At 38.4% G+C, this 26,611-nt stretch overlaps 1 protein-coding gene across 1 annotated transcript in view; it reads right to left on the bottom strand.

Annotated features, from left to right (window-relative positions):
* NF1 (neurofibromin 1) overlaps positions 1-26,365 on the bottom strand; it is a gene marked incomplete at both ends in the record, with an annotated part of 76,766 nt that extends 50,401 nt beyond the window's left edge. The window contains 27 exon segments of the mRNA XM_008950371.1: positions 2-114; positions 740-951; positions 1,061-1,242; positions 1,792-1,908; positions 2,527-2,610; positions 3,170-3,292; positions 3,827-3,966; positions 4,401-4,841; positions 5,450-5,533; positions 5,645-5,718; positions 6,041-6,287; positions 6,777-6,920; positions 8,286-8,409; positions 9,767-9,846; positions 11,151-11,264; positions 11,820-11,954; positions 14,928-15,059; positions 16,297-16,371; positions 16,656-16,778; positions 16,950-17,123; positions 17,777-17,934; positions 18,452-18,527; positions 18,767-18,834; positions 19,100-19,206; positions 21,528-21,718; positions 23,972-24,055; positions 26,222-26,365. Of these exon segments, the coding sequence (XP_008948619.1) occupies positions 2-114; positions 740-951; positions 1,061-1,242; positions 1,792-1,908; positions 2,527-2,610; positions 3,170-3,292; positions 3,827-3,966; positions 4,401-4,841; positions 5,450-5,533; positions 5,645-5,718; positions 6,041-6,287; positions 6,777-6,920; positions 8,286-8,409; positions 9,767-9,846; positions 11,151-11,264; positions 11,820-11,954; positions 14,928-15,059; positions 16,297-16,371; positions 16,656-16,778; positions 16,950-17,123; positions 17,777-17,934; positions 18,452-18,527; positions 18,767-18,834; positions 19,100-19,206; positions 21,528-21,718; positions 23,972-24,055; positions 26,222-26,365 (3,746 nt within the window).
* Positions 26,366-26,611: the final 246 nt, after the last annotated feature.

Here is a 26,611-nt window from a genome sequence, read left to right as displayed (position 1 = left end):
GAGCGTCTGCATGGAGTCTGCTAGTTCCACTTCCTTGGAAAACATATTCCAGAGTAGCTGGTACAGCAGGTGCCGGGAATCAAAGAGTGTGACCAGGACACGAGCCAGCTCATCCTTAAAAGAAGCAGTGAAATTTTGAGCTGACAAGCAGAGAGCCAAAGCAAGCACAAAAAAAGGATTACAAATAAACCCATCAAGCCATTTGGATGAGTATTTTAAATTTGCTCTGGAGTCTTGCATGTAAACATCAAATTAACCATAAACAATCTCTCTTAAAGTCTTTCCTATGCTACCCCTTGTCTAAAAATCAGTCTCATGATATGCAGTCATATGAGTTCATCAGTTTCTGCAGATGGATAAGCAGTTATTCTGTGGTGTAATGAAGCCCGATTCACCTTGCTAAAAGTCTAGAGGAGCAAATACAGTTCTGTTTGTCTGTATTACAGCTGCTGTCTGCACTAACAAAGGACCAGCCCAAACAGATGCATTTGTTACAATAATCATATATAAAATAATTCCTAGACTGTAACTAAAACTACTATAAAAATGTTATTTATAATAAAGATCTCTGACAATTAGATTCAGTACACTTCTCAAGAACACACTAAGGAAGTCTAGCTATCATGAACTCAAAACTCTACCAGACTGTTGTTACACCCTCAATGTTTGCACTGATTTTTATTTCACAGTTTTTAATATTTTCAAAAATGTAAGAAATAAAATGCATGCATCAACTTACCCACTGAGAACAAGGCACCACATTGGCTAAAGCCATAGCAATAGGAAGCTCCCCCTGATCACCCATCATTGTGACCAACTCCACCAGTCTCTCAAACCGATCTGCTAGCACCGTTTCTGCCAACGTATCAAACTCTGTTCCCTGCTGCAGAATTTTGGTCAGGACTTCCATAAACGTAGCTCTTGTTTGAAGGTCTTTATGGTAGCCCAAGCCTGATTAAAAAAAAAAAAACAGAACTACTAAGGAAGATGTAAAAATAAATCAAATACCAATGTCTTCATGAAGAATTGACTGATGCAGAGTTCTCTCTAAGTCCCTTACCTATGGAGTGCATCAGGCCACTGTCCACGTTGGCGTTGAGGAGGTTGGACATGGCGAGGACGGTGCAGTGCCGCAGCGACGCCAGCCTGCGGGACATCCCACGCTTCCTGCCACCCGTCTGTGCACCTTCATCTTCAACCTCACTGCAGTCATTCAGCAGGTTCATAAACAGGGTGAAATATCTAAAGAAAAAGAAACAGACTTGGGTAAGTACAACAGATTCTGCAAAGGCAACAGTCTGAGATTTGCACACAGCAGCAAACCGAGAAGTCTCCCAAAAAACCCTCGTGACTGCCTCGAGTGATCTTCCCCATAGCGTAGTCCAAGCTGCCAAATATGTTGTTTTAACAATCAGAAGGCATTGTCCTAAAATTTGTATGCACATTTTCCCAAACCAAGCAAGTGAATTTCACAGGTGTGCCTTTACAAACAGGTGTCTTGAAAGAGATTTTAAGTTTCATGGACAAAAATATAATACCAAAGAAGCTAATCCCTCCCATGAATGAAGTGTACATCTGTATCAGTAGAAACAAAGACAATTTTACAACTGTTTTCTAAATGAAAATGTTTTCATAAACCTAGGAGGAAGAGATTTATATATAAGAGGTATTCCTGTTGGATAATAAAATTATTTCTGCTAGAAGAAAAAAAGTCCTACTTTGTAATAGAAGTCATACTGTGTATCTACTTAGATCCACTGTATAGAAAAATAGTTGAAAGTCATTATTTACTTAAGAAATAACTGAGACTTTGCTTCCATCAACTCAACACCATCTCCTTCTTCAGGCTGTAGTGGAAGTCCAGCAAGGAGAGAGACCACTGCCTCCATACTTGCTTGGTCCAAATCTCTGAAAAATCAAATTTTAAGCAGCTGTGAATCAGTTCAGAACTAGACTCTCCTTCCCCTTGGTAATTTTCCCATCCAGTACCAAGTCCCTTTTCCTTATGTATCTAACTGCCAGTGAAAAGAACCTTTGAAAACCAGGTTATTCTAGTACAGTTCTGTGCATCAGGAAAAGAGCTATCAGATTTTGTGGTAGATGTTCAGGCAATATGCATCTTAAGGATGACAACTGCAAACAAAAATTGTCACAAAAACACCCAGTTAAGTATAAATTCAAATCTAAAATGTCTGATGATTTTATACCTCAGAATGCATCCTGTGAAGACAGAGCTCTAGAAAATAAAATGCTCAATCCTAATGCCAAATCAGGAAAAGTATTAAGAGGAATTGAATTGACTGACTAGATTTTTAAATAAAAATAAACCCACTGTGTCCAGAGCCATGTTAGTTAAGACTACACATTAAATATAATTCTATTGTTCTTCACCAAAACTTCAATTTTTTTTTTCCCCCTTAAAATTACTACAGCTAAAGGAAGTCCACACGAGCCAACTCCTCTGTGGATATATCCCACCTGGGCACTGTTAGCAACTTCAAAGAGTTAGAGAGTATTCTTTCTTACCTTGTCAAGCATTTCACATCCTCATCTGTTGCTTGATTAGATGTTCCCATAACCCAGTCTGTCAAATATTCCAACATTTTGTTCCTGTTACATATAGATACATTGCTTTAGTTTGGTTTGTGTGTTTGTTTTTTTTTAAATAGCCCTTCCCTCAAACACCTTTACTCTGCTGTATTATTCATTCCTAATTCTTAACTATTACAAACTCAAAGTAAGAACAATTTGAATCACCACACACTGAAGATTAATTGAAATAATTTTATTTCACCAAGTAATACCCCAGTCTATATCACATAACATTTTTACATGTATTTAGTATCTCCATAATCAAAATAAACCTTTAGTGCAGAATCAGGCTCTAAGTTACTCTGAAGACAGAGGCAGATTTACTTTCCTTGTACCAAGAATGTTGGTTGCAACAGGTTTTCACCAAGTAATACCCCAGTCTATATCACATAACATTTTTACATGTATTTAGTATCTCCATAATCAAGTTACTCTGAAGACAGAGGCAGAGTTACTTTCCTTGTACCAGGAATGTTGGTTGCGACAGGTTTTGGTTTATTTTTTTAAATGTGTAACCAAATAAAATTACACTTGTCCATATTACACTGTCCTAGAAGTTACATAATGCAACACTTACCTAAATTTCATTTCTTGGCAGAATGAAAGGTCATCTCTCCTTTCCATCATTACTTCTACTAGCTGACAGAGCTTAGTTTTTATTTGAATTGCATGTACCAGATTTCCAAGCACACGAACATACCTGAAGGAAAAAAAAGCAAAAAGATTAAATTCTTCATGCTACTTCATACTACAAGGCCCACACATCTGACAAAGCTTTTCAGCTCCATGCTGGAACCTACACGCTGGCTGACCCAGCAGATTCACACAATGGGTTTGCAAGTGTCTGGGCTAACTTCCCCCCCTGCCCCGAGTAAGCCAGCCTCTACGTCAGCTGAAGACCACTACCAAATTTCTTCTGGACAAAAAAGTTTCCTATTCATATAAAACCAAACAGAAATCTGCCCTTCAGCTGTTTTTTAACCACTAACACCACTGCACAGAGAGGAAACCAGGAACACTTATAAGAATCGTGCCAAGCTATGCAATGGTTGGTTCAAGGCACTCTCCATCAGCATAATTCATGCTACCATATACATCACCTCCATGATTACTGAGGTCATCAGAAACAAAAGGGTCAGAAAATCAGCTGCTACTTCTCCATGGAGAAAAGACATAAGCTTGGAGGCTTCTTAAAAATATTACTTTGTATAAGAAGGTCAAGAGGATTTCTTACCTAACCAAATTCAGCATCATTGTCTCAATACTAGCTTGTCCAAGATGTTCTGAGCTCCCTTCTGTATGATTGTCAAGCAAATTCTTCATTATAGCAATGGTTTGCTCCACAAATTGTGTGTTGGTCTCAGTTAACAAAACCTACAGGAAGAAAATCGCTGGTCTTAATTTTTATACACAAAACCCTTAAAAGAGGGTATTTATTAAATACACTGCAGCATTTCAAAAATCTAACAGACAAGCAGTTTTCTAGTTATCACCTGGCCAAAAGAATTCCCATGTATGTCAAGATTAAATATGTCATTACTATCAGCCATAATGACTTGAGAACATTCTCACAGCCTCTGTACTAAGAGTTCACTAAGAATTCAGGAATATTTTTAATTACCTGGTGTTAAATACAGCCTCGAATTACAAACATAACCACTATTAATGCAAGCTGGGAAATACAACCACAATGCTTACAGGTTTTTGTACAAAACACAAACCAGTATAAATTTCAATTGCCTATGTGAAAGACAAGGCTGATGGTCTTTATTCAGAAAAAAATGTGAAGGAATATATCAACACTGTACCTGTCCTTGAGAGTCAAAAAACTTGCTGATGGTATTCTTCAATTTGTTAAACAGCATTGGATAAAGTGCTGGGCTCAGCTCCAGACCCACCAGATCTTTGATATTAGTCCGTATCTGCAGTCCCACCTTCTCATGGTTACAGACCATCAGCGTCAACAACCGATCGATGAACTTGCTGACGGGGGTCTCCGCGTTCCCCTCCGTGGACACCATGGAGATCATGGAGCCCTTGCGCTCGCTGACGGGGCCCATGGGTGGGCTGTAGGTGGCTAAGCCCGCGTTGCTGCGGTGCTGCAGGCACACCCCTCCCAGGGCACACAGGAACCCCGTCATGTTGATCCACTCCTGAAGAGAATCCGTGTCAGACAGGTCTATGGAGCCTCCTCCACTCACATGGGACATTCGCCTCTTAACAATTGTCTTATGAAGACTTTCAGTAACCTGCAAAAGAATGGCTGAAGATTAAACCTCTTCCATTAAACAGAACTCATGGAGAGAGATCAGAATGTTAAGAGTATTCTGTAACACATCGTGCCATGTACAATTCCAGCCTCAAGAATTTTCTAAGATTCGCCTTTTATAGTTTATTGTCATAGTATGAGCAGAAATTTTCACAGAGGCACTGCTTTCACAGAAACTGAAAAATCAATGCCAAAAAGGACAAGAGGTGGCTACCCAGCCACCTCCCTGCTCTGCACCACGATAAAGCATATTTAAATCATGGTAGCCAGCAGTTTAATAACTTCCAGTGGAAGAGATTTAATAATTTTCATATTCCAGGGTTTTCACTATTTTTCCTTTCAATTTCTTTTCAATTTTTAAGACCAGCCTCCATCACCCTTCAGCAATTTAAGTCAAAGTACTTCCTGGTCTCTTCCTAACCACAGTGGACAACTGATGACCCTTATTTTTCAGCAATTCTGTGAGGGAGCTTAAGTCTGCCCACAAAACTTATTTTCTAGATTAAAATGCAATTCATTAAAATAAATGGGCTTCAATAGTTATTTTGAACTTCTGAGGGTTGAACCTATAGAAAAATTCATAGTCACCTGCCCATCTTCCATTTTGGTCTTTGGATAGTTAAGGATTAGCTTTGTAGCTTGTTCCCATTTTGCATGTGTATCCTCCCAGGCCTAAAATAAGACATACCAAGATTTAATTTCAAAACTACTTGTAGTAACAGTATTTTCTGCTTTTAAAAAAAACGTGTATGCAAGAGTCTATAAATTCAGCAGAAAGCTCACCTCTGTGTTGCCTGCAGTCGGATGTTCAATGCGTCTCAGCAACGCCATCACTCTCTTCTGAAGAGCTGCTCTCCCTGCAAAGGAGCACAGAGCATTTAACCGAGTTTCCTGAAAACCCACCTACACCAAATATAAGCTAGTGCAAGTAACTATTAAACTAAAAAAGGAACACACCCCCTTCAAGTGTTTAGAAAAGGATTTGTCTTGTTACACTTTTAAATCCTCATGAACTCAGCAAAATTCCCTACTCTTTTGGACAATTCCAGTGATTAAGGTATCTCAGTGAAAGCAGGAGCAGCAATCAAACCAAGAATCTCACACATTTAAAAAACTCAAGCACAAATAACAGTCAACTTACACTGGTAGGAAGGCATTTTAGAGATTCGTGACTCTTACCTGTTGACATCATATTGCTAACAGATGCAAACTCCATGAAAGTATTGTAGTTTGGCAGAAAATTGTGCACTGAGACTTCATCTACTCCACATCTGATATCTGCCTCCTCACAGAGGTGACGGAAACAGGACATTGCAACCAGGACTGCCTCAATATCCGGGCTCCACAAGAACATGTATAAGGCAACTTCCAGCTTCGTCTGGGCTTGGCGGCAGATGGGTGTTCCGCTGCAGCCCGCTGCGCCTTCCTTGGGAAACAGAATTCCACACTTGGTAATATTGCTTATGGATCTGACAATTCTACTGAAGCTCAGCCAGAACTGCTTTTATTCTAGTAGGAATAAGCAACTCTAAAGGAGATCAGAGCTCTTACAAGCCACTGCACTAACCCAGGGGGTAAGAACCTGCTCCTTTCACGTGCTACGTCCAACTGCACGCCGTACTTTAAGATTTCAGATTTATTACACTGGACTGATATGCAAGGATGCTATGTGCAATCCTGAGAAAAAATATATACACTAACATTTTAACCTGAAAAAGGTGTGACATTTTGAAGTCTGAAACATCACTATTAACATTAGCATATTAGATACATACCTTATGTAGGATACAGGTATCTTCTCCTCCTCAGAACTAATTACTTTTCTTTTTTAAAATTCCTCTCAAAGTACTTTACTTTCTACTTGCACACAGTTTTACCCCCCAAGTGTTAAAAAGAATTATCATGTGTTACTTACCATGGAAGAATTCCCCTTCCCTTTCCTGAGGGTAGCTCCTGGGGTACAGCGTGTCATCTCTTCATGGTCAAGAGAAATTTGACTAGTTCCACCTCCAGAAACATCATAAAGGAAGAGGAGGTGGCAGGAACTCCTATCTGATTGCTACAGAGAGGGAAGAAAAATAATAAATCAACTTATATTTAAGAAGGGTAAAAAGTATAGATTTCAGGAAGGTAAAAAACTCTTCAACATTCACACAGTCCTTTTCACATTGATGCTCTCACATTTCTCCTTAAGAAATTATTTGAATAGTCAAAATAGTCTTCAAAAAAAGCATTATCTTGAGATAAGCTCAAAATGATACCTTTTCCTCCCTTCCATGGAGCTTCCTGAAAGCCCTATAGGCTTCTTGATTTTACTCCATAGAACACACACTAACATAACTATAATTATAATTAAGTCTAAAGAAGCCAAACTCAGGAGAACTGTATATTTTATTCTATACATTCTGTATTTGATTAGAAAGGCAGGAACTGAGATTGTGAAGTAGAGCTCTAATAACAACTATTATCTCTTTCTGATCCTGATATTAATGAACATTATCTAAGCACTAAAAGGAAATAGACTTTTAAAAACAACTGATTACTTCTTAACTGGAAGAATGATAATATTAAGCATACTCTCTATCTGAACAGAGGCCAAACAGCTGAGGGCTTCGACTGCCATACATGAGATTATTTTACATTAAACTGGAGATACCAAAGGAAAAACCCTACTACTCAGCATCAACACAGACAGAAAGTCACATCCATCAGTAACTGAGCTACCAAAGTTGAAGAGAAGAAAAAAAATCATTTAAAGGTACAAACCCCCTTGCTGAAAGAGGACTCTAAGCATGCTTTTTAATACACACAAGACAGTGTCCTCACGTTAGCCCAGTTACTTGCAGATCAGACAGAAAAACAGAAACCCTTTCTTTTTTCTAGTAGCTCTTAAATTCAAAAAGTAACATAGCAAAGTCTGGTTTTAATTCTAGCAAGTATAGCATTACAATCTGTGTTTGGCTTAGAAAAAGTCTCTTGAGATTATCAGAAAGAGGCAGGTCAGAATTCTAGGACTCACAGGAACATGAGATCCAAAAAGAAATTCTAATTCAGTCCATGAAGAAGTGTATTTTATCATAACTAACTTTCCCTTTTTCTCACCTTGTGTACTATTTCCCTTTGCATTTGGCAAATAGGTATCAGGCACCAGCTTTCTGCAAAACATACATTTTCCAGGCAAGTAAAACAATCTGTCTAGCCAAAGTGGAAAAAAAAAAAAAATAAGTATCCTAAGCACAACTTTGGTGAACAATTCTAATCAAGGGTGTCTCACAAATCACCCTTTTTTTCAAAAACAGAAAGTGGAGCTGTAGCTATTAAGTATCTTACAATCTTAAAAATAACCTGGTAAATAAATGCAGTGACAAAACAGAGAGCACTTCATTTTACTGACCCTAACAGTTAGATGTGAACATTTGCTTACTTTGTTTTTTAGAAGAAATTTATTCCTACAGATGAGAATCTCTCGCAGCCACTTGAGGATTTCTGTACTGCTGAGCATCTGATGACTAGTTAGTTTCTTGCAGATATAAAAAAGCATTTGTGAACTGCAGCAAAATGAAATTCAGTGTTAGCTTTATAATCTAGTAGTAAAACTTTTGATGCTATTACCACATTTTACATAGAAATAGGCAATTAGCATGAATATCCTACACAGATACTGGCATCATCTTTTAAAATGTAAAATAATACAGGTGTGCACTTTAAATTACAAGCTCCCCTCTGACCCTTCCCACCCCCCAGCTGGCCTTTTTAGCTCCCTAGAGGAAGTTAAGCAATTTGGGTACTTGTTAGAAGTGCAGACTCCAGGGCTGTCGGTTCAGAAGTCCTCCATTTATCCACAGAACAGATACAGCACAGACAGTGGCAGTACAAGTTTACCTACACTGCTCTGATAACGTGTCTCAACTCTGTTCTGGAAGGAACACATCTAGGGATGTTCCTTCTTCATATCCATTCAGGCCTCACACTCTCTGTTAAAACTGCCAAAGGGTCCAAATTAGTGTCAATTTTAATGGGTTTCTTCCCCCAGCCCGAACAGACCACAAACTCATTTCTATGTCAGAAATTACAGTAATGAGTTTCAGCTAGTGCCCATCTAGGCAGGGCTCAGCCCCAAACCTATCCCCTAAGGAGCCCTCGAGCTGTACCTGGCAGTCACACAGGCCAATGTGTCCCTGTTGGCAAGTGTCCCTCCTGGCCTGCTGCTCCCTGTCCTCTGAACCCACCGGGACCAATTCAGACGAGATCACCCCATCCAGGTATTTTTAAATTATTTAGCTCACGCAATTCTTAGAATTCTGAGTTTACAGGTTTAGCATTTTGTGTAATTTTGACTTTACAAAAACGGAAACTTGACATTTCCTTTAATATTCTTCAAGAAATCAACCACAGCAGCTGCTATGAAGTTATAAAATGCAGGACAACTTTAACGAATTACATTTCTTTACATACACAGGCAAGACAAATGGAAATCATAGGTCAGGGCAAACAACCACCTTCCTTAGGTGAGGGCTTCAGAATCTAGATTTGTAAATCCACATTTCTAGTGTTGCTTTGCACTACCCTCCCTCAGCCCCAAAAGGATAAAAAAATTTAAGCAAGTAGTAAACATCTGAATGAGAGGGGGAAAGTCTAACTTTTCAAACTAACCATCACTTCTACACCTTTACATCAGGCTGAAGAGTGTCCTTAAGCAATTCAGCAAAATCACTGTTATTATATATTTCTGTTAAATTTGTGTAGTATAAGGAAGATAAAACTTTTTCATTAATACACACAATAATTTTAACTGCAGATTCATGCTGATGTTGTATAGCTTTCCCAAAACATCCAGAGCTATTTAAAAAGAGAAGACAAATCAAACCAACTATTTCTCTAATTTATAAAAGTTAACTTACATACCTAATTTCCCAGAATGTTTCTATAGGTGCATCAGGATTCCACAAGTCAATGCTGTCCAACTGGTGAAGAACCAGCAAGGCCTAAATTGAAAACAAAGCAGAGCTTCACTTACAGGCAGAAATGTACAAAGTACATTGTTACATGCAGAGAAAAAAATGCAACTACATATTAATTGTTTTGAAAACAACAGATACAAACCAGATTTTATATAGAAGAACAAGAATTCATTGTTGGTACGTGTCGAAAGTATTTCATTGTAGTTTGTATTACATATACATAACCCAAACCTAAAGGTTTTACTTTGTATTCCCACACAAATCCACACCAGACACACAGGCACAATGTTTTTAGAAGACAGGGTTTGGCTTTAATATTTACTTAGTATCTAGTTGCCAAGAAATTCAACCCATACTTCAGAGACAAACTTCAGATAAAAATTAAACTGGTCAAAGGGTATAAACAAACAAAATTACTGATTAGAAGTTGTTCAAACCTTGTATCAAACAACTATATCAAACAAAATCTCCCCTCTTATGTCACCTATTACTTGGAGCTGTCCTATATGCAGGCAAACACGTTTTCACCGTAGTGAATATACAAGTCAAATGTGGAAAGTATTTGCTATTATTTCTGATAAATTAAAAAAAAAAAAGTTTGGTGCACATGGATTTTTGCAATACTGCTAAAAATAGCATTTATAAGAAACAAACCATAGTGTTCTCCAACAATATTTAAGTAGTTATTTCAAATAGCTTTCTAGCTTAAAAAAAATACTCCAGAACTTATTTACTAATCTACTAGTCGAAAAGAGACATGAGAGGCTCATCTCCAGCTAGTTAAGCCAATAATCAGATAGATTATAGGGATCAAGGGCAATGAAGAATCAATTCTGAACAGTATGCCAAAATTAAATTAGTTTACCTACTAAAAAGCAACTATTTATGTACAGTTTTAACAGCATATAGGTATAGTCAATCCTTTTTTCAGTCTACCTGTGAAAACCTAAAACACAGAAGACATCAATGAAGCTCACAGCCATCTAGAAACAACAGCAGAGAAAGGGGAAGCTTAACAGTGCCCACTGCAAAGACAGGACAGAGCAACTGTCAAACTGTGTCTGATCCCACCAGGGAGGAACAAACTGTGCAGAGAGGTGCAGGGTAGGCACAAGAGGCAGTATCAACTGCTCTTTTAAATCTTCTTATAGGCTTCTGCTATAAAACTTCCAGTGCAGGAGACATTTAAGAAGAAAAACAGAGACCAACCTCTCAAACACAGAACTTCAGGGCTAACCAAGACTTCACAAGACTTCAGAGCTCCTACCAAAGCCTTGATTTGCCCGTGTCCTGATCTTTGGGTGCAGAGAGCCCCATCCAGCCCTTACCTCCATGGCCTCTTGTGCTATATCTGGCATGCTGGACTGTGGAACGAGCTGTACGAGGCCGGTGATTAACTCGGCCGTGCTGCCCTGCGTCTCGGGCCCCTGCTTCCTGGGATTCTGCACAGCAAAAGGAGAGTAGGTTTAAATTGTAAAACTTCTGAATGACAGACCATGTTACTGACTGCTACAGCAGCGTTCCTGCAATTGAACTAGGGGGATTTCTGGATCTTTAAGAGAGTATCTGGTTTTTTAGCTATGATACCCCTCACATAGCACATCTTTGACAGAAGCGAATTATTTTTATATTAAACAATAAAGAAGAGCTGAGAAAATGGAAGATGTGAGTGTGCATCTGTCCTTCTACTCATTGAAATGATTACTTATTTCCATCCCACTCCTTATTTAAATTGTCTTCCTGTTTTATTCCCCTCTCCCTCCTCCTCCAGAGCTGCAGAGCTTTATGCTCCATTTCAAGGCATTGCTCTGGTTCTGTAAAATTTTTTAGTTCCTTCCAGTTTTGCCTTTTTCCTTTGAAAGCACAGAAGCATTATAACCAGAGAAAAGAATGAGTAGTGAGGTATCCTAAGATGCCAGGTTTTTATCTTTCATTTTCATTCATTTAGTAGCTTTGAAAATAAACTTTACTATGAATGAATAGTAGGACATACTTACACACAGCAAAAGCTTTGGGTCAGCATGGATCAGTTTTACCAAGGATAACAGCAAGAACTTGTAGCTTCTGGTTTCCAAATCTGTAGGTTTTTCTTTAAATTTAAGGCTTGTCATTTTCTCCTTAAATGTAAGACTCTGATGGAAGGAAAAACCACAGTCATCAGTCAGGTAATCTACGTAGCAGCAATAATTAAACCTCTTATGAAGTATATTGCTCTTATTATCACTAATTCACAAAAAAGTTTTAAAGTATATAAAATTCACTCAGGTGTAGTCACATAACCTTCTACTTGAAAATCCCCTTTAACATATGCATGCGCTCTCATTTATTAGATCTTTAAAGTTTCCTTAAGAATTGTTTTAGTGAGATGCATGTGGACATAAGGAAAGTTTTTGCATAAGACAAACTGTAGCAAAAGAAAAACAGATAAAAGGACCAAAAAGAATTTACAGGAATTTTCTCTGGTCTGAGAAAGAAATAAATGTTTCCAAGTCAGCTTGAATACATGAGAGGGTGGGGAACTTTTCTGCAAAGACAAACTATTTCTTTTCTGCCACCATCAGTCAGGATGATAGCATCTTCACCTCTGCAACCTCTGAAAACACAAACACTTCAGCCTTCACATACACAGTGCATTGCATAAGTAATTTTTTTAAATCTAGCTTCATCTGAAAAAAAATCAGTAAACTACTTCTGTACCTGTCAACTCCCTTGCAGGAAAGGGAGGGCATTGTTCACATAAGGCATTCTGGTTTGACTCCAGTGTGAACTGTAGCACATTCTACCACTGCTGTTCACACCACGGAATCCAGGTAGCAATGACCAACACGTTCAACAAGCACCCAGAGACAGTGCTGGCTGTGAAACAGGTGTACATGGATGCTGCTGGCTCTAAGGGTTTCAAAAATTGAGTTTATGCTTTAGTCCTATAGCATGCACAGCCCTTCAAAGGGAACCATCCTGCTGTGTGGCAACCAACTGCAGTTTCTTCATCTCAACAAAAATAATTTACATGCATGCTAAAGTCTGTGAAAAAATTATATATATATGAATATATTTATAGGTGTATTTTTTTATATATATATAAATACAGATATTTTTAAATGTGTGAACTTGTGTTAATTGGTTCCCAGTATGTGCAAAGACAAAGACTTTTAATATCTGCCCAGTAAGTTTGCATAATTTATATTTCATTGATTTTAATTTTGTATCAGCAAAGATTAAATCAGTATTTTTATTTACAGCTACCAAAATAGGTATGAGACAGTAACTTCAACAAAAAAATTGCCATTGTGGATATTCAACAAAAGACAGAACACAACTCTCTTTAGGAAGTGAGCTTTTTAAACTATTTTTTCTAGCTTATTATTTGTTAAGATCTCAAACAACATGAACTATTTTCATTTCCACTAAACTTAGAAGTTTTGAACAACAAGAAGAAAATCTACCTTTAAATCATTCTCAAGGTAACTGGAGAAGAGATATAACATTGTATAATTAAATTATACAAGAAATTGGAACCTCATGCTATTTTGCTAAATAGTTACTATGAAAATATATAGAATAAAATCTACCACAGAAAAGGCATCCCTTGAAGAAACTGGCACCACACTGGCAGAGGTAACTAGCAGTTACCTATAGTTTGCTACACTGAGGGAAATCCTGAGACATTTGCTTGGTGCAACCAAAACTAAAGACTAAACAAAGGCAGGGACACAGCTGCTCCCCACAAGGACAGCAAGGGGATAACACCAGTCTGAAGCTAACAGACAACACTGCAACGAGAACACTCGGGGATAAATTTAGGCTGGAAATTAGAAAATGGTTCTGAACCCCAGAGCAAGGAGATTCTGGAAGAGCATCGTGGTGGAAGAGTAGGGGCAGAAAGAAAAGGACAGAACTGACAAAAAAAACCCTTTGCTTGTAGGAAGGAGCTGCACTGGTTGAAAGAGGGACCATGGCCTTGCGGTGGCCAGGAGCAGCTGAAGGGGCTCCTCCAGCCCAGCTTCCTCACGTGACACATGCCAGGTCTGCATCCCAGGTGAAGTGAGGTGACAGCAGTGGTAACTATGCACAGAAAAGTCGGAGCAAGGAAAGGCTTTTCTGCGGTAGTTACAACGGGTCATACTTACAGCAACAGAGGCCCACTGCCATGCAAAACAGTGACTGGTTGGCATCTGACCATGTGAGCGACAGCAGCCAATAAGAACGGAAAATAAGAAGCAGAAGACAAAGCACCAGCAATCAATGTCAGAGTTGCCGTTACGATACCCCTGCTATTTTCTCAACAGATGAATATAGACACGTAAAAAGCAAGTTAAACATGTTGCAGCTTTCAGCAAAAGGTATTTTGATCATTTGCCATCATTTGAGAAGGCCAATAGGGATATTTTCACGTATCATTTTAGGCCTTTGAAAACAATCAACCAAGTTCACTTGACACATTCAAAGTCCTAAATGGAAAGTTCAGAAGAAAGGCAACGCAGCTGCATCTGAACTTGCTAAAAAAATCTGGATGAACTACAAATCTGAATTTTGTAGTTCAAGCTCAAGATTTCTTCCAAGACAACCAAGAACACTGACTTTATTTCATAACACTTGAAAAATCTTCTACTTTGTTGCTGTCACCAAGACCAAACAGTCAACTTGCTCAACAGAAAGCAAGCAAGACACATGGAAAGAGGAGATACTCAGGCCAATCATGGCAAAAGCATTGCAGTTGCCACAAATTATCTTCACATACTGAATGCTTTTGTTTTTCAGAGCAAACAAGAAGGGAAATATTACCTAGCTAGTCCCACAGCAAGAAAGCTTAAAATGAACAGTTAGCCACAGAGGACAGTTACAGAAGAAACAGTTCTATTTTGCCAGTTTAAAAGCTGTAGGAAAACCAGGAAACACACATCACTCACTGACTGGAAACAGCCAATGCACCAAGACCTGCCAGGTTTACAGAGCAGGTATGGCTCTCTGTTGCTTTTTGGATTGCAATGTTCTTCCCCCCTCTAGTTTCCAGTCTAAAGTCAATGAACAAAAAAGCTGGAATGGAATGGAGACACAGGCAAGACACCAGGTTTCTGCTGCAGCAGGCTCCCCAGAAGCCTTACCGGGGTCATGCGGATGGCCGGGTGTGCCCCGCAGCCCTGGATGGCCTTGTGCAGGGTCTCGCTGAACATGCTGCGCAGCTCCACGGCGTGGCAGTACACGGCGTCGATCCGGGGCCACCAGTCCAGGGCAGACTGCAACCAAACACAGCAACGCCCCGCTGGGAAACTGCCAGCACACTTACAGCCCTCTGCTTTACACCTCTGCCACTTACAACTCCAGCAGAACCCACCCTTACGTGAGTATTTTACATATATTACTGGTACATTGATTTTGCATTCTCTTCACAAAACTCCCATTAAAGAAGCTGTAACAGAAGCAATACTGCCAACTTAGCTGCTCAATGTACTGCTCTGCTTTCTGAATGAGCACAAACTCTGAAACCACAAATGCAGGAAATCATGGCAGATTTCAGGATACTGAATGCTAGGTAAGTAATACTTCCAAACAAACTATGTCCACTCAATTCACTGTGACACACTAAACAAAAAGGAAAATTGGTATTTTAAGTGCTTGATAATATCTGAAAAGCTTTATTACTCCACCACAGACATACGACCAGGTCTACAGTAACATTTTCTTCCCAGTTTGTCAAAGTGTTTCATTCTTTATCTTTTTTTTAAATACAGCACTTTCATTACCATGTTGAGACAAATTAAATAGAAAATGTTCTGTAAATTAACTACAGCTGGTTCAGCATTGACTGATTCTATTTTCATACTGACCAGGAAAGTATTTCTGAACAGGATAAAAATTCAAGTTGTATTTTAATGGCTTAAAGTACAATAACAAATTGAAACCGGACAAAATATTAAAAATATTTTTGGCACTCAGCATTTACTAACATTTTACACTATTTAAACTCATACTGGATCAAATCCCTGAGCAAAACCAGGAGGCCTTCCCTTAAGTTCCCATGTCAATACACTAGAAGCTGGTGGAACTATGCCTGTCCTGACTGCTTTTCATGTATCAATAAAGCAGCCCCTCTTATAAACGAGTCAATGTAAGACTCAGTTCCCATGTCAATACACTAGAAGCTGGTGGAACTATGCCTGTCCTGACTGCTTTTCATGTATCAAAGCAGCCCCTGTTATAAACCAGTCAACATAAGACTCATTTGCCACCCTACACTGGCAGGTATTAAAACACATTTGTACTGAAACTGTATACTGGAATACAAGCTCTCAAACTGGGAATCCAACAGGTGGACAGTGTGAACAAAGATGTGTATGTCCTTTCTTATTGGCAAGCAACTCTTGCTGCATTGATACAGGTGAAGAAATTGGGCCTCACTGTATTTAGTAAGCAGATATGGATCTGAATAGAAGCCACAGACTGCTGTGCTGATTAAATACCTCCAGGACTTACGTTTGTGATTATTCGGTGGAGCGAGTTTACCAGCACATAATGAAATGTTGATGGGGAATTCTGTGCCAAGCAGATCTACAATAAAAATACATAAAAGTCACTTAGGAACATTTTTGTCTTTGTCATCTTTCTTATCACACTGAATAACATACTGGAGTCTTTTTATTAAATGGACAAAGCTGTCAACTTGAAACAAGATTAAGTCTAATCAACTAAGATATCATTTATAGTAATAAATCCTTGTGTGTTTTTAAGTTGAACTTATTTATGAGCTTCCATCTGCTGTTAGCATATCTTTTATAACTGACATGTCATCAACAGTATGTTGAGAACAACTTACCAGTAAGTAGTGTCCTCACCTTAAAGTGTTGGTTATTATGAGGGTTTATGCGGAAGCAGGAAACTAAGCAGTCAATCATAAGGTCTACGTCTGCATTTTGATTGCCTCTTGAAAAAGGTTTGCTTGGATTAAACAGCAAATTCTGTAGATTACAAGAAAATACAAATGTATGTCAGACACTAAAATCATTCTTGTCTATTTTCAATACAGAACATTCCACTGAAACACATTCTGGTATTCAACTAAGAAAAGTTTATTTCAATATTCTAAAATTCAATATTCTTCACTGCAATTAGAAAACAGAGGTTTTTACCTTAAGATCTACTACCATGGACTGCACTAGTAGGAAAATGACAGAGTTATCTTCCCAGTTGATGTAGGTGGATGCTTTGCACAGTTTAACACAAGCAATAGCAGCACTTTCAGTCAGCTGTCTGCTCCCGCTGTGGCCTGCCAGCGCTTTCCTGAGATTGTCCAGGAACAGTTTCTACAGAATTCAAACCAGGAATAGTCATTAGCAGAGCTTTGGCTATCCGTGGCCAGGGGTTTTAGATCCTCAAATATGAAAAACAAACCATGCTGCATTTTCTGATCGGAAATCATGGACATCAGGATTGCAAAGAACAACTTGATGCACCATTCTGGAGAAATATGATGTTTATCGAGACACATTTTGAGCAATCGAGGGCAACCAGTATGGCACAAGATAGATGGTTATTTACTTTTAGCCATGTTTGCAGCCACATCAAGCTCAACATCTGCCACAGGAGCTGTGATTATGGACCCCACAGCACACGCACTGCAGAAACCCAGAACAGAGCAATAGGGGCCAGCTGGAAGCAACACTAAGTTTGCTGCTGGTGGAGGGCAGGGAAAGCACAACCCTGGGATTCAAACCCCCAAAGAGACACAGAAGTTCTGAAATAACACTGTCTGGGACATGCTACTTGTATGAATTACTGACAGTGAAAGAACAGAGATTAGCAGGGAACTTGAAAGGGTGCATAAATTTACACATGGGATTGTAACATGCTTTTTAGGCAGGAAAGACAAATATAATACAATAATACACCTGGAATGCAGAATAAGCAAAACCAAGCATCCTCTACAAATCAGAACCAGACACTTTTCTTCTCTTACCTTGTTCATTTTCGTTTCCTCTACCACATCCTTTGCTATATCTTGGATTATCTCTGGACACAGGACCAGGAGTATGATCTGCAGTGGCCAAACAGCTGCTTTACGCTTTGTGCTTTCAGCAAAGCCATCCACTAAGTCAAACAACTTCTCTGCACAATCTGCAGGAAATATAACCCCAAGTTACAAAAAGAAAAGGAACAGGTATTAAAGAGCATTGGGAGAGCTCCACGTACACAGGAAAAAAAAAAAAGCTGTTTTGCACATGCCTGGCATGCTACTGGGGATAAAATGGTGCCCACCCAGTTTAAGACACAGTTTACCTGAAAACACAAGGTAAACCTTCTCTCTTTTTGACTAGAGACAAATACAGGTAACGTCCTCTTAAAGCTTTTTTTTTTCCCCCCTCTATCGAGAGGAAAAAAATATGTATTTAAAGGGTTTCCATCTTTTGGGGTTTACTTCTTTGGGTTGTGAACCACAAAATAAATCTCTTTAAAAGGTGAGTCATGAGAGAAGAGACACAGCAATATATCCTTGACCACCCTGACAAACATTGGCAGAAATTTGTTCCTTATTTGCAGGCTGTACAAGAAGCAATGAAGGCACAAAAATCAAGTGAATGCAGTGATGTCTGAGACACCAGCTTCTGAACACATGTCATGTGTCACCCCTTACCAGCCATGTCTGTCTGCGGTGTTTGATACAGCTTTGTAAATTCATCAGGGTAGTTCTCCACCCAGTTCCAAAACGCCTGCAAATAATGCAAAACATCTTTACATTCCAGAGGTTAATTTTTTTTTTTTTCTGCATTAGCTATTTAAATGAAGAGATTTTACTCTTACTTCTAGTCTCTCACTATTTCTTGCAAAACATATATACGTCAAAGGGATGCACCAATATATATTTTGTAGTAAATTACTGAATTGTTCCTAAACTGGATCAAGTCTGCAAATAAGCAATGAAACAGAAGATAAATACTAAAATACTTACCTTCTCAAGACTGTTGATAACAGCTAACTGAGCTACTTTCTTAAGGGCTTTAAACTTGAACACAGTCTCTGTAAAGGTAAAACATTTGTGCTTTTAGAAAAGAAACTTAGTTCTAAAAAGCAACACAGATCATAAAAGACATTTGAAGTGCAAGGCTATCTTTAAACCAATGCCTTTATGCTACTTAACTATTTTTAAATATTTCTGTAAATACACAATGATTTGGAGTAGAACACAGAAATAAAAAGACACACCTATCAATACCACTGTGGCATCTCTAACTAGCCATATTCAGACAAAAATATTTCGAAGCATTTCGAGCTCAAATCATACCTTGCAAGAGTCGTTTTAGTTTTGAACAATCCACACTGATGTACTGTAAAAGTTCAATATCATGAACATCAGCATTATCTTCTGAACAAACCGTCAGTTCCTGTAATCTAAAAATATGCAAAGTAAACTAACTTCTCAATCAGATGATGTCAGAGGTATGAACACATACCTATAATAACATGCATTCAAACAGCAGAGAACATTTTATGACCTCATATGATACAATCTCCTCAGGTAAACTTTTCCAGGTTTAGAAATGAAAAACAGATCTTGCATGACTAAGAGTTGATATTACAGGTTTATTCCATCCTCGTACTGAAAATGGGTCTACAAACACCAGTGATGAGTCTTACAAAATACCAATATCATCTGGTGATAAGTTTGTTTATGCCCAAGATTTGCCTAAATCCTTCTGCTATCTAACATACCATAGCAGGAATCATGTCAACTTTTCAACTAAATATTAAATTCACGGAATCACGACACGACACCTTTAGGCTACTACTGCTCCTTAACAGCAAGTCTTGCCCCAGCTACTCTCTGCCAAGAGTAAAGCAGTGACTGATGGTACTTAAAATTGCTGAAGTAGGCTACAACCACTCTTTGTAAGCTGAAGAAGGTCCATGTTTTTCTGGCCTAAATAAACAGGATGAAGTTTAATCACACCAGTTTAAACACAATGGCATCTTTTTACACTTTTGTATTAGATGATTCACTAACCAGCTCATCAGATACCAAGACACTAATAACTAAATCATATGTTCTCACAAGCTGAGGACTGCCATGCCTTGTTCCAAAGCTACAGATGTGTTTTAGACGTGGAATGTGATTTCTAGTACTAGACACAAAAACAGTTCTTCATTTCTTCAACGCCAGGGAAACTTAACAGCCCTCTCTGGGAATGGGAAGGTCCCCACTGCTGTGCTTTTCGTGCCAAAAATCCCCCAGCTGCTGTACAAGGCCTAGAAATATGCCTGAACAGGAAGCAGGGGTCAGAAGATCAGCAATGCTAACTGTCGGCAAGCTGACCCCTGTGGAGATCAGCAACAACTGGTCAAATGTTTAACTGTTTATGTACAAGCCATCTTGAAGTGAAAAACAGGTTAGGGCAAAAGCACTATGTGCCAGCTCAGATGGCTGGTGAGAAGGGCTTTGGAGCTTGAGAACTAAAAAGCAAGCTGTAGACATATGGGTAAACATAGATCCATGGGCTAGACTCAGAGACTGTCAAAAAACTTGAGCTGAAAGACACTTCCTATAAAAGCAGAAAAAGAAATTGTTTCCATTTCCATAAGCAACAAAACATAATCAACCTATTGAGTAAAACCACATCCTCTATGCTAGCTGCCAAGTCTGTGTTCTTGAAACAGAAGTTATTAAAGGCTCTGTAAAAGTTTTTAAAATATTTAAAATTTCAGATTATTAAATAATTTTAGACTGATTCCTAAAATGCAAATATTTTCCACAATGTTGGAATAGAACAGTTTTTACATTACAAGGAATATATAAATCTTTGTTTCACTTAAACTGGCAGAGTCATTGCTGTGTGAGCACATAAGGCTGCCCAAGCCCCACTTCTGATAAATCAATGATGATGATAGCTGCAACAGTGTGTGAAAAGAGCTAAGCTACTCCAAGCAACTTTCAAAAAACATCAAAGTGTTTCAGTAATAAAAACCTTAATACACAGCTCTAGTGGATTGGAAAATGCTGAAGCATCAGAGAGATCTGGAACAGGTCAAAAAGAGTAAAGAATAGATGGAAACTTTGGGTTTGTCTCTCACTTAGAATGGCAGAAAAGACAGTTATTTTTACAGTAAATGTGCTATGAAACACAGAAAAATGTGCTGTGAAACACAGTCAGTCAGAAGACAAATGGGTCTTTTCCAACAACTAACAAACAGCCCAACTGTTTTGTCTCCTCCAGGCACACGTCACATTTACCATGAAAGCCTTCAAGCAGGAAAAATGAGGAATGAAAATAGCCTTGGGGCTGTAGACAATCAAAATTTTGCATTCTAAATCCTAAGTAAATGGATACAACCCATTATCTTCAGAATCCTTTTCTTTCCAAAGCACCTTACACCCACAAGAACTTATTCAACTTATTTAGCAGAGTTATCATTTGCACTCTACAACAGTTTCACATGAACATATGAAAGCAGATTTAAAAAGCAACAAGTGCAGCTCACGGAAACTCACTGGCAGTAACCCAGAATGAATACCACACAGGTTCACTTTGTAACCTAAAACTCAAGTAAAATTTTGAAAGATAGAGGGAGTTTCACTTAAGAGCTGTCTTGCTAAATACCATTTAAAGAGTTAACCTGTCTGAAACGAGAAAGACTACAATTCCTGACAGATGTTCTAGACACCAGTATGTAGCAGAGCTTTAATGCACCAAGTCAGGCTACTGGAAAACACCCACCTGGTGGAGATGCGGCTGAACACAGCATTGAAGTTATTGCAGCTCAGAGAGAAAAGAACCCCAGAGGCAGAATTTCGCAGCTCAGCTGCATGCTGGTTCCCCTCACGGTAAGTGTGGATGAAGTGGCAGATTTCTGGCAGCAACTGTTTCACCAGCATAGTCTCGTCTAGTCGCATGGTATCCTTTGGTTGCTAAAATAAACATCAGGTATTTCATTAAATTCCAGTTTATAGGTTTGGAGGAAAAAAGATGGATCATCTGCAACCGTGCCATTAGGCAAAGGACCTGAATCTAAAATTCTAATTCTGCCTGCAGGCTACTGCTGACTACACTGTAAATAGTCTACACAGAAGAGGCTTCTTCCATTTGAACAATAACCCATCATTCAAAGCATCTTACATTTCCAGTTAAGTCTCCAAAATATGTAAGACACCAAGTTGATCAATGTCATCAAGTACCAAGCAAAATATCAAACAAGTTTTTGAAGTAAAACACACTTCTGGTCTGACACATGCACCCTGTTGACCTCTGTGAAGTGCTGGCTGTAGAGCATTAACCACCTTGGCTTTGAGTGAAAGCTCAAAGGGCAAAGACCTACCCTTATTTCTCTTTTTGGGTAGTATTCTAATCACTATATTTTGACAGCAACTAGTTTATATTAAAAAAAAAAAATGAACCAACAAAGAGGAGCTTCTCCCTTGGTCTTCCCTGGGATAGCTCTGTATGCATCAAAAATGGCTCAACTTTCCTGCAAAAGAAAAACTCTCATTTTTGCCAGTTTGCACAGTATGAGACATAAGGAAACTATTTACAAAAGAATTCAAAGTGAAACTTTGCTCTACTAAGAGCAAGTTTTAACAGAAGGGTCAGCATTAAAGCTTTCTAAAATTCTACCAAGGAATTTACCATAGGGAATTGGGAAGTTTCAGAGACTCCCACTTGGTTGATCTGAGTCCTGTTGCCATGAGAACCTGATGAAACATTGAGCAAGAACAGCAAGCAAGAAATACGTCTGAAGATATCACAGAACACAACGCTCTTTGTATAGAACTTTGGCTCAGTCTTATTAAACATATACTGGCTTGACTTGCTCTCATTTGAATTGACAAAGCAAGAAGTATTCAGCACAATTTCAGGCTGTTCAAATATCATCTATTGGGAAAATCACACTAATGTTTCAAACCATAGGCATGTAAGAAATAGTTTTGAAGAACTTATTCCTGAAGTTAAAACATGACAAAAAAAAGAGTACCAAAAAGAGATATCTAGCTCAGCTGTAAAAGCTGAAAATTGTTCTAGAAAATGTATTTACCTGTATCTTTTGTGAATTCAGAAGAATCCACAAGTATTCAGACTGGTTTAGTCCTGTAATACAACATATGCTGCTTGACAAATCTAACCATAGTAAGGTCATTACCTTATAAAGAAAACCTTCAAAAACTGTTGCAGGGAACAGCAAAGAGCTGACATTCATCAAGGAATACAACTTTAAAAAAAAAATTCCTTTCTTGTTAAAGGAATAAACCTTTGCAAGTTTTGCTCACAATGCAGTTTGGCTTTGCAATTACACAGCTTAGCACAGTAAGCTGTACAACTGTTCATTTCCCCAGGGTAACAGCAAACTGTCCTGCAGCACAGCTCTGACTGGAAACCACAGGGCTGGGCTCCCAGGGGAAGTCTGGACCTGGTTAACTCTGGGAAACACCTGCAGAAGTCATCTCGAGAGCAGTGATAGCAAAGTTTCAGCTCTGTAGACAAGTACATGAAAAACTACTCCAACAAATGAACGTTCTAAGAAATTTAAATAAAAAACAACACTATATGCAGAAAGCTTAGCATAAACTTGAGATATTTGTATTGAATTCTCTGCTATTCACTACCCCATTATTTCTTCTCTTTAAATTGTGGGATGAAAATGTTTTGATGCGTCTATTAAAAAAATATTGAGCAGGAGATGCCACAAGCATTCAAAGCGTATAAAAAAAAAAAAATCTACTGAGGCTTCATAACCACATCTAATTCTTCACTCAGGTTTGTGTCCACCCTTACTCCAGTTCACACACATCTCCAAGTACAGCTGTCCAGTCGTCTGCAATTCTTTTTAACAAATTCTTAAAAGAAAATAATTATTTATAACTCCACAAATGAGTTGAGTAGTGGGAAGGGCAAATTCAGAAGTCCAGTTGACTCTATTAAGCTGAAAAAAAGATGACTCATTTGAGGCCAAAAAACAAGTACCCCACAAATCCTTAATTTATCAATTATATCAACTTCTTGGATTTCTAGGAAGTTTTAGTATTTTTAAAATGGGATTAAACCCACTTTGCTCTAAATCAGGTGAGTTTTAACTTCTGTACTAGTAATAACAGATACACAAGCACTTGACTTGTACTCTCTAACTCATTTGATTCCAACTTAGCAGTGGCTCAGGCAAACCTACTCACCCCGGCCAGACATTTTTCCAGTGTATCCAAGATAATCAGCTGAGATAAGTATAAATTCTTTTCAGCAGTTTCTCCAAATATTCTCTAGAAGTAGAAAGGACATAGACTCACCTGAGACAGAAATTTGACTTGTAATGCATTAAAGTAACATTAAAGTATTAAAGTAACATTAAAGTATTAAAGTATAGTAAACTATTAAAGTATAGTAAAGCACTAAAGTAAATGTGGTACAGTAAGTTACAGCTCCTTTACTGCTCTGGTTTTGAGTTTAGAAATAAAACCAACAAAAATTAAATTACAATTGGAACTAAAACCTGATCATGGAATAAATATCTTTGTAAAGTATGTGAAGCCCAATCTAATAAGGAACAAACAGTTACTGCAAAGTAGGACTGGAGCTACACAGCAGCCCCTGACCTTGCGTCAGGCCTAGGATTTATTCAGAAATGAAGGCTACACCTTTTCAGAAACTATTTTGGCATCAATTACTGCTGACTCTTTTCTAGTTACGTATTTCATTGCCAACACCTTAACAGAACTGATGTGACAACAAATCCATACTGACAAGCTTATTAAGAGCGTTGCAAAATTTAGCACAGACCACAGGAAGAAACAGGAGAGACCCCCCAGGAAGATGCCACCCTCAGGCAGGACAAAGGCAGAATGCCCTCGGGTGTTCAAGCTAGCACCCCATTTTACGGCCAACAATATTGACTAGTTCCAGCAATATTAAGACAGCAAAATAAAGCAGAAAAGATTTAGCAATAAATGTGTTGGTACTACTGCCTACACATGGAGCACAGGTAGAAGTCACCCAGAGGAAGTTGTACTTAATACTACAGGAGAGCTCAGCTCAACTAAGTCTAAGTTTCAGCAGCCTGAAAACCCTCCAGACATTTTTCCAAACTAAGACCATTGTGACAGTCTATTGGTCAGCTACAGGCATCCTTCAGAAATGTTGCTGATTCACACACCAGCTCAGTCCATCAAACAAAAAAAAAAGATGGCAAGTCTTTCTCCTCAGTGCAAAGGATTTTTATTGATATTTTTAGCTAGGTCTTTCCTCTCCAAATCTATGCATCATAACCAGAAACTTGTAACCATAGTTTTCTCATTTATCAGACAATCATCCTACACATCACCACAGTTCTTTGTGCCCATGAAGTTTAATCAAAATAAGTTTCTCTCAAAAGAGATTACAGGAACCTAAAAGCCCTAACAAGTAGGACGACCTATTTTCTGGTTTTATCAATCCTTTGCAGTGCTTTAGCAGATGCACATCTCCATATCACTGACATCCCAAAGAGCTCACTGCAAACTGTCTTACTGAAATAACTTTTAAAATTACTGCTAAAGGTTGGCCAGTTGTTACCTGTTTGTGGAGATTCCACATGATCACAAACCACACTGCTTCAAAACTCAATGAACTAAACTTTTCTCATGACAAATCCAAAACCAGACCTCCCATAAATAAATTAAAACTGCATCATTCTCCTCAGAGAAGATTCCCAACTTTCAATTTACCCAACTTGATGGCAATGGTTATTTTTCTAGAGTTGACACTATGGACATCTACATTTTTTTCCCCCTCTTTTCTAGGTTTCTCTTCTGTTTCCACCGAGATCTATTTTAAATGACAGTTTTAGTGATGTTGCTGAGTCAAATATTTTGATGGATTTTAGGAATAATTTTATGGTTCTCTTGGAGGCAGAAGAGAAACACAGCACACAATCCAGCATGCAGAAAGAAACCACCTACTAAGACACCTGGCTTTAAAGATTTGTCTTTGGGAACTCATAGAAAAATCACCTTGAATCTCATCCCTTCACAGCATTCTACTGCCCTCAAATATCAACACGAAGTGGTTTAAGGAGAGGCTGTGATCCATCTCAAACAGCACATGGAGGAGATGTGTGGCACTCCCAAACACTTCTTGTTCATTTTCCTGACTAGTGAGATATTCCCTTTGAGCTGTGAGGCACTATGAGACGGTTCTGACTGAAATTCGTTTGGTTGTTTATAAATACATATATATTTCTATACACATACACCCAAACAGCCTGGAAAATTCAAATAGCCTAAGTTTTAAATCTTCCTTTCCCAAAGCAATTCCTGGCAGGTCCTGCTCTGACAGGACAGCAAGGCAAACAACAGACAGACTAAATTTCAAGTGACACTCTATAAACCGTGTACTATGAATAAATAACTATCTTGAAAAATCACTCAAGAATACCAAATTAGAAAACTTACCATGTTGTTAACATTTTTCAAGATATTAGTGAGACCACTGATGACCAGGGAAAACTTGTACTTGGAAATGTTTATGAGACATTCCTTGTTGTGCTCCGTACTGACTTTGGTGTGGGTATTCTGCTGGCCAGCCTTTATTGGAAGCTATGAAAAGAGAGGAGTATTGTAAGCTTCTTTACATCAGAATTCACATCTTTAAAGATGGATTACAAATTTTTGACACACCAGAAACAACCCTGAAAAACATCCTACAAAAGACAACTACAAACACATTATTTCATTTTCTCTACATCCATCTTTCTACTAGTTGTCTATGAAACAAAATACTGAAGTTCACCTATCCCTTTTTCTGAACTGAAACTAAACCTCTAATTTGTGCTAAATCTTCTA

Source organism: Merops nubicus, unplaced genomic scaffold (assembly GCF_000691845.1).
Source record: "Merops nubicus isolate BGI_N331 unplaced genomic scaffold, ASM69184v1 scaffold16402, whole genome shotgun sequence".
In the NCBI taxonomy this organism is placed as follows: Eukaryota; Metazoa; Chordata; class Aves; order Coraciiformes; family Meropidae; genus Merops; species Merops nubicus.
This window is presented reverse-complemented; position numbering and strand designations above follow the sequence as displayed.